The 8,977-nt window shown below is 42.1% G+C and overlaps 1 protein-coding gene across 2 annotated transcripts in view; it reads left to right on the top strand.

Moving 5' to 3' along the window:
• The window catches only part of trp (transient receptor potential), a 66,471-nt gene extending 58,643 nt beyond the window's left edge, over window positions 1-7,828 (top strand). The window contains exons 16-19 of one of the 2 annotated variants that reach the window (XM_076188270.1): window positions 3,146-3,313; window positions 4,738-4,883; window positions 5,455-5,522; window positions 6,171-7,828. In XM_076188270.1, the coding sequence (XP_076044385.1) occupies window positions 3,146-3,313; window positions 4,738-4,883; window positions 5,455-5,522; window positions 6,171-7,252 (1,464 nt within the window). In that variant the 3' untranslated portion in view covers window positions 7,253-7,828. The remainder of the gene's footprint in view (window positions 1-3,145; window positions 3,314-4,737; window positions 4,884-5,454; window positions 5,523-6,170) is intronic. The other variant, XM_076188269.1, reaches the window with a different exon arrangement.
• The last annotated feature ends 1,149 nt before the right edge of the window (window positions 7,829-8,977 follow it).

Genomic DNA, 8,977 nt, shown 5'->3' with positions numbered 1-8,977 from the left:
AGTGCGTAAGGCAGAGTGAGTGGAAGGGTGGTGAGGTAAACACAAGGAACCGTTGGAGTTTTAATACTAACGTTTCGTCCTGAAAGGACTTCCTCAGTGTACACAAACAAATCATTGACAGCTTATATACTTCCAGCTTACCCCGTTCCTCCCCGTTCGTCTTCACTCCTCATGTATATTGAAGAGAAGATACATGAGGACAATAGTAAAGGATAAGATGCCAAGATGGAGAGCAGTAACGAGCAGAGTTCCACAAGGTTCAGTGCTTGCACCGATAATGTTTTTTGTCTATGTCCATGACAAGATGAGAGATACAACAAGCTATGCCAACATATTTCCAGATGATGCAAAAATTATGAGAACAGTGAAAAACGAGGAGGACTGTATGCTCTTGCATAAATATCTAGACATTTTTTTTGCATGGAGCCAAGAATGGAAAATGAAGTTTAATAATAATAAAAAATGCAAAGTACTGGAATTGGCCAATAGCTGCAAAAGACCATCTTTAAGCTATTCCTTGGGAAGTGAACTCATTTCAAAAGCAAAAGAGGAGGGAGACTTGGGAGTGTTGATAGCAGACAACCTGTCACCTTGCAAACATATAAACAAGGTTGTGGTAGAGACGTACAGATTGCTGCTGGTAATTAAAGTGACTTTTCACTATATGGATGAAGAGATGAAACAAACAAACAAACAAAAAACAAATAAATAATCTAAACCCTGATCCATCTAAGACTAGAATATGCACCGGTGGTATGGTCCCCCACACAGAGTGAAGGATATAAGCAAGATTGAGAGAATACAAAGGGCGACAACCAAACTGTTTGCCAGCGTGGCATGTAAGCCATATAAGGAACGGCTAAAAGCATTGGGTCTGCCAAGTTTGAAAGATCGAAGAGAAAGAGATTATACGATTAAAGTATTCAGGCCACTAAATTAGATTAGATTGACATAAGATCTCACGATTAAAGATAGGAGGTTGTTTAAGAGGTCTTTAAGATAAATTATGGAAGGCTATATGTCTAAAGGATGTTTGGGTATAGTTTTCCACATAGACGCATAAATTGGACAAATCTATTTTAAGAAGGATATATACAAAAACTGGTTTACCAACAGTGTGGTTAACGAATGGAATAGACTTAGTAATCATTTTCAAGCAAAAACATACACGCACGCACTCGGACACACACACACACACACACACACACACACACACACACACACACACACACACACACACGCTCGCGCGCGACTTGCTGATGTAGTGATACCGAGCTTGCCTACTCAATGGTATGAATTTTATCCCTGCCCAGACGCGAAAATGATCAGAGCACTGTTGCACAAGGTCCTAGGGGTTTGTGGCTGTAAATTCACACCATAATCCGCAGATTGGACCATATAGAACCTCTTAGCTTTCGCCAAAGAAGGAATGGTTGTCGTTCACGAATCCAACGTGTTATCCAAGACCATTGTGGATCACACCATTCTTTTGTTCAAAGGGGAAAGATACTTCTTGTTTTATCAGTGAAAGCTTTTCACACCCTGAGTGCAGCTTGACTCGGGGTTTCACGTTTGGGAGGTCAAGACGCTATCCAATACATCAACAAGTGGTGTTGTGTGTGTGTGTGTAGTGCGTAATAACCCTGTGGCATCTATATTTGCCTTATGTTTAATCTGGCTGCCAGCAGGCTGTTCAATTTACCAGAGAAAAAACAACATATACGCAAAAGGGTTAAGCCACTTTTTATATATCTATATTATTAATTCACCAGGAAAATATTAATCTACTTTCGTATGCATGATGATTTCTGCTTTGCATGGTATAACTATGGTGTTTTAGTGTATATATCTTCATAAACATATTGGTATTTAGCAGTAAAGAAAGGAGGCTGTATCCATTTCTGATGCTCGGAAGTCATAATAAATGCCTCCATCAATGCAGATTGAACAAATATAGATAGATATAAGTAGATAAAAAAAAAATACATAAATAGATCAACAAATGAATGCATATTGGTGTCGACGATACCAACTCGGACACCTCGCCCTCCTCTCTGCCACTGGTATCTACGCATATGTGTGACGTAATCAGTACAGACCTTACAAATAATTATGCATTTGGTATCAGTGAACATTTGTACAAACTGGCATTGTGTTAGTAGGTGTTTGCCTGCATTCTGTAGTTATGTATCTGTTATTGTGAATGTTTATATGCACAGGTTGATTCATACACTGATGTCAGGACGAGAAGAGAAAGTCATATTAATGGGCCTCCAGTGATCGAAGAACGCTTTTTGTTTGTGGTTCCTAGGAACTTCGTTTTCCTTCCCGGTCCTTAACCTGAAGGTAATCCTACCCTATTTATGATGACTCATCTTCAGGAAATGCATTATTCCCGTTCAATCTAGACATTTAGAAAGACTGTTCGCCAGAAACAAACGCCAAACCCGACACATCACACCCAGACCTCACCATTTAACTATTTGTCTTCTGCGCCTGTACCCTGAGCGGTATACGCAAGAAATCGTGTATAAACAAGTGAATATCGCCCAACACGATATTCACTGTTACACGCGGGAAATGAAATCAACTCACTTCTTGTGGGAAACGTAACATGCTCTTCGCATGAACAAAAACACGTCCGCATGCACAAACATACGCACAACAGTTTTCTTCTACTAAAATTCAATTCATATCCAACTTTCTCTCAGGCTGCATCTTCTCATTTCAGTTTACCTCTCACCCCCCCCCAAAAAAAAAAAAAAAAAAAATGTGTGTTCGACGCACGTCTTGATCCCCAAGTCTTCCCACCACATGCCTTCTGGTTCTGAGCCTCGATCTAGGATTTAACAAATATCCTTAAAAAGAGCTCATTGGCAATAGCCCCCCTTTATACATGACCATATTTTTATTTTTTCAAGTTCCTATAGGTTTCTCTTCCTCTCTCACAAAAACCGATCTCGTGAAACCAGGTGGTTTGACCCGGGTGGTCCATAATAATCTATGATCCATTACTTTTTCAACACACTCAATGCACAGGTCATCCTAACTTACTCATTACTACGTAACTTAGTCGGCGATTGTCAGTACAGGTTCCCTAGTTCCTAGTACTACGCATTTCATCCTTCACTTTTGATATTGGCAGGAACGCTCTGACACAGAGTGGAAGTTCGCGCGAACCAAACTCTGGCTTAGCTACTTCGAAGATGGCGGAACCGTGCCCCCGCCTTTCAACATCATCCCGACACCCAAGGGCATGATGAGGTTCCTGGGAGTCAAGAGGAAGACTGAACGAGGGTCGATCAAGGAGAAGGTAAGAAGTCCCTGGTAACAGTTCGCTGTTTGGGTTATCGATTCGTGTGTGGCTCCAAATCCAGGATCGTAAAACCAAAAACCCGCATCCATCCCCAGATACATATGGAGCCCCTGGTGACAGTTCGCTGTTTGGGTTATCGATTCGTGTGTGGCTCCAAGTCCAGGATCGTAAAACCAAAAACTTGCATCCATCCCCAGATACATATGGAGCCCCTGGTAACAGTTCGCTGTTTGGGTTATCGATTCGTGTGTGGCTCCAAATCCAGGATCGTAAAACCAAAAACTTGCATCCATCCCCAGATACATATGGAGCCCCTGGTAACAGTTCGCTGTTTGGGTTATCGATTCGTGTGTGGCTCCAAATCCAGGATCGTAAAACCAAAAACTTGCATCCATCCCCAGATACATATGGAGCCCCTGGTGACAGTTCGCTGTTTGGGTTATCGATTCGTGTGTGGCTCCAAATCCAGGATCGTAAAACCAAAAACTTGCATCCATCCCCAGATACATATGGAGCCCCTGGTAACAGTTCGCTGTTTGGGTTATCGATTCGTGTGTGGCTCCAAATCCAGGATCGTAAAACCAAAAACTTGCATCCATCCCCAGATACATATGGAGCCCCTGGTAACAGTTCGCTGTTTGGGTTATCGATTCGTGTGTGGCTCCAAATCCAGGATCGTAAAACCAAAAACTTGCATCCATCCCCAGATACCTATTTCTCTTTACACTATTCATTCCTCCAAGGTATTAATTTGCTTCTCTCACTCTACAGATTACCTCCACTCCCAGTCCTCCGTTCCCTGCTGTATGAGACCCTAAATATTCAAAACTATCCACTTCCTCTGACCCATCTCCTCTGAGACTTTCCTCGAGCTTGCTACCACCCTTACCTACTATACATCTCATCACTTTGCTTTTCCACACATATAGTAATACTTTCTCCTATCACATACGTTCCCAAACTTCATCACTGGCTGCCTTAGTCCCTCCTCGGACCCAGTCACAAACCAATTGTCAGCAGCAGACAACAAATGGCTAATATCCCAGTTCTCTCCAGTCTCTCTAACCATCTCCAATCCTCTGTCCAGCACCCTCATTTTCTACCTCCCGTACCGCCCTATCCAGATACAGATGAACAACCATGGCGAAATAACACACCCCTGGTACCTTGTAACTCAGTACCACATAGACAAATCGTCGGCGACTAAACCGGGTCCCCTATTGCGTGTGTGTGTGTGTGTGTGTGTGTGTGTGTGTGTGTGTGTGTGTGTGTGTGTGTGTGTGTGTGTGTGCGTGTGTGTGTGTGTGTGTTTGTGTGTGTGTGAACACTTTGACTTAGTATCTAAATATTTTGAGCGAGGTCGCTCAGCCTGGTCATCGAACATGTTTCTCATGGTTTCTTATCCTGTGTGTTAATTTCAGACGCGCAAGAAGCAGGACCTTCGCCACATGAACATCATGCGCCTTCTCGTTAGACGCTACATCACCGAACAGCAGAGGAAAGCCGACGAAAAGGGCGTTACCGAGGATGACGTAAATGAGGTCAAGCAAGATATTTCTACATTCAGGTGATGGTCGTCAGTCACTCGTGTATGGGCAGCTCTCTGCATCTGGAATCAATGTTCCCTTAGAAAACACATGTGGCTTTTCATTCCTGCCTCCCTCCCTCTTTCTCTCTCCGTCCCTCTCACTCTCACCCTCTCTCTCTCTCTCTCTCTCTGTTTCGCTCTCTTTCTCTGCCTTTAATTCTTTTTCTAATTTTCTCTGTATGTATGTGTATATATATATATATATATATATATATATATATATATATATATATATATATATGTATATATATATATATATACATACACACCATGTCATGTCAAGGGAAACAGTGACGGCTTGAAGTATTGATATGTTTTCCAACCCCCCCTATGTGGTCCTCTGTCTCGGGGTATGTGGCATAGCTCAATTTCTCCTCTGAGCTATAGAGGTATGTTTGCCTATGATAAATATTATATGTAAAGGCATATAGTGATTTATTCAGGGCACATGTGTGTGAATGATGTCTTTACGCAAGGCCTTTACGCAAGGCCTTTACGCAATGTGTTTATGTTCATTATTTTCATACACATCCAATCGTCCCTTTTCCAGGTACGAACTCATCGACATCTTGAAGAACAATGGTATGAATACGTCCATGGTGAACACAGAGGACCCAAGTAAGTAGCAGACGCCTGACATTGTTAGTTCTGTTCCACGATCGATTGAGGTCGTTAGTTCTGTTCTGTGTTCATATCATTTGTGACAAAATATGTTTCTTGTATTGGTGTTCAATTTTTTTCTTCATATTTGTGGTCAGAATTTATTAAATGGAATGAAACGGATCGTTATAGTTGGTCAAGGATGCTGGTCTGTGATATATCGGCACCTCCCTGTTCCCTTCCTTGAATATTGGAACCACATTTGCAGATTTCTAGTCCAATGGAAGCTTCCTCTCGTTCAAAGAATATAGAACCAGTTGATGTACGCTATCCCATAAGTTGTACTCTACACTTTTTTCATTATCCTGTTTGAGATTTCATCTGGCCCTGAGGTCTTTCTCATGATCATTTTCTCGAATAATTTAAACACTTCACATATTTCCATTATGTCTTATTTATATATATTTTTTGTTTCCTTCGCCCTTTTCTCTTTTAAACTCCGCTTTCGTATCAAATACTGGTTGTAAGTTTTCATTCAGTAGTTGTGTGTGCGTGCGTGCGTGTGTGTATGTGTGTGTGTGTGTGTGTGTGTGTGTGTGTGTGTGCCTTATAATCAGTGCATATGATTCCTTCGTAACCTGACCAGTCTCTTCTCAATGTTCACAGCGGTGGTGGGCAAGAAGGGCCGAGCTCTCGAGCGCCGGTTGATGAAGGGCTTCAACATCGGCATGGTAGAAGGCATCATCACAGAGATCCTCACGACAGACAAGAAACCCAAGAACATCTTTGGCAAGCTGGCCAAGGCCATCGGTAAGAAGCAGAAGACGGACTGGAACGCACGAGTCTCGAAAGCGTCGCTCAGGAAGGACCAGATCGGGTCCTCAGAGGCGAGCCTCCGAAGGTCACAGACCTCCATCAAGCGCCGTATCCATATCGAGAACGAGAAGCTCCTGAAGTCGATGAACCCGGATACTCTGTGCGAATACAACCCGAACCTGGAGAAATACTCGCCGACGACTCGCGTCGCCTACGCCAAGTTCAAGGTCAACACGCTAAAGAAGGAGAAGGAGAGAATGAAAGCTCTGGAAAACCAGGCTGCCAGCCAGCAGAAGGCTGAGCAGGCCAACAAACAGTTGGAGGTCGATAAGAAACAAGACGGGATTGGCAAACCACAGTTCAGGACCGGAAGTCGCAGTCCTACGCCCACACCACCCTCACCCAAACCAACCCCACCTAAACCAACCGCACCCAAACAACCTCCTCCACAACCTTCGTCAAAGCCTAGTGGCCCTCCTGGACCAGCCCCTGGGAAGATAAAGGTGCCTGCAGCCTTCAAAGACGGTGGTAATCCAGGAGAACCCCAAGGAGGCTCTCGACCACAGCCAGGAGGCGCCTCCAAACCTAAACCTCCACCAGCAGGTCCCCCTAAACCTAGTGCCCCAGCAGGTCCCCCTAAACCTAGTGCCCCTGGAGGTGATGCAGGCCTTAAACCTATTCCCACAGCAGGAGCATCCAAGCCTCCGCCAATCAGTCCCTCAAAACCAGCTGCTCCTGCTCCCTCCAAACCTCCCGGGCCTCCCTCCGTCACAGTGACCCCAGCAGCCTCTAAACCTCCTGCGTCCAAACCTCTAGAGCCTAAATCCGAACCTCCTCGCTCGGCTTCACCTACTCCATCGTCCGGGTCGGGGAAGGTTATTGTCTCAGGCAAGTCCCAAGTGACGGGTCAGGTTCGATCGGGTTGGCTGTAGATTCTAATGTCAACTCCTTCGTCAGTTTGGGCTTCCATGTTGTGAAGATTCCATCACTTGCACCCCCCCCCACCCCCCGGGTCTGCCTGCCTCTGCATTAATGCAGGGTTGCAGTACGTCGATTCTGTACTTCCACAAAAAACCAGTGATGTGGATTCTCAGGAGCCCAGGAAGAGGACATAAATATCAAACTATTATGGTGGAAAACGGATCCATCTTAGGTTCACTTGGAAATAATGCACATGTCTCAAGAGGTGGATAAAGATTTGTGTCGCAATAGAGGTGCCGCAGTATTTGTCATATTTATAATTTTGTTATCTATGCACATACACACACACACACACACACACACACACATGAACATATACATACAATTCTTATTTCAACTGTGGCCTGCTCTGCGAGGTGGCCTATTACGAGAATCTTCGTTACGAATTACTTCCCTCTGGTTTCTCACCTCCAGACGTGGCGCCCTTGTCCACTCTATCACCATACTCCTCACATACTCTGCATCTCTCTCTCTCTCTCTCTCTCTGTATCTATCTATCTATATATATATATATATATATATATATATATATATATACATGTATGTATACAAATATACACATATATATATGTATATATGTATATATATATATATGTATATATATAAATATATATATATGCATATATACATATATATATATATATATATATATATATATATATATATATATATATATAAGGGACCTTTATTAGTACGACGTTTCTCTAGAAACAGCTTTATCAAGTAGTTTAGTTTAGTTTATTGACCAACTTTTAGTAAACAACATAATACAATTTACAACTTTCTTACTCTATGGTTCAATATACAAGTCACTCTACAAATTATACCTTACATCGCTTCTTGAATATAGAAACCTTTTTTAAGTTATAGTATACATATATATGTGCTTTCATCACTGATATTAAGATATTATGCTCATACAGTAAAAGAAAATCAACGATACAGATGTAAAACCTAGTAAAACATGTAGAACAATTATTTTTTACAACATAGACCGCTAATATATTCATATAAAATATTCGTAAATATTCATGTTATTACTGCCTAATACCATTACCAATCTTGCTGGACATTTCTCTAACAGATATCAACATTAAATTAACCTAAATACTTCGATAAGTTTTTGGTACCTCATAAGCGTTGGCTCATACCAAAACCTCCATCGAACAAAGCGCCTACAGTATTCACAGTATCAACATTAATTTAACCTAAATACTTCGATAAGTTTTCAGTACTTCATAAGCATATTTCCATACGATACTCATAACAAAACCTCCCTCAAACAAAGCACCTACAGTATTCATATTGGCCATCCTATATTTTTGCCCAAGCTCAGCAGTGAGTATACGAGTGCACTGCACCGGCACGTTACCGAGTGCTCAGTGAGCCCACAGCGTTCTGCATCCGTTATTAGTTCAGCTACGTCACTCATTTTGGTCTTATTTGAAAGCTTAACACATGGAGATTTTGCCCACCATTTGATTAATTTTACTTTTAACAGTTTTCTGGAAAAAAAATCATATATATACATATTGGTTTCCATCAAAAACTTTATTTAGTTTATTTGAAAGAATCTTGGAAAATATTTTGTATATGTCTGACAACAAACTAATCGTTCATTAGTTACTACGTTCCTTCTGGTCACCATAGCATTTCACCATAATTCAGGAACGCAA

This window comes from Oratosquilla oratoria, chromosome 7 (assembly GCF_046742065.1).
Source record: "Oratosquilla oratoria isolate Oo_2021 chromosome 7, ASM4674206v1, whole genome shotgun sequence".
Lineage (NCBI taxonomy): Eukaryota > Metazoa > Arthropoda > Malacostraca > Stomatopoda > Squillidae > Oratosquilla > Oratosquilla oratoria.
This window is presented reverse-complemented; position numbering and strand designations above follow the sequence as displayed.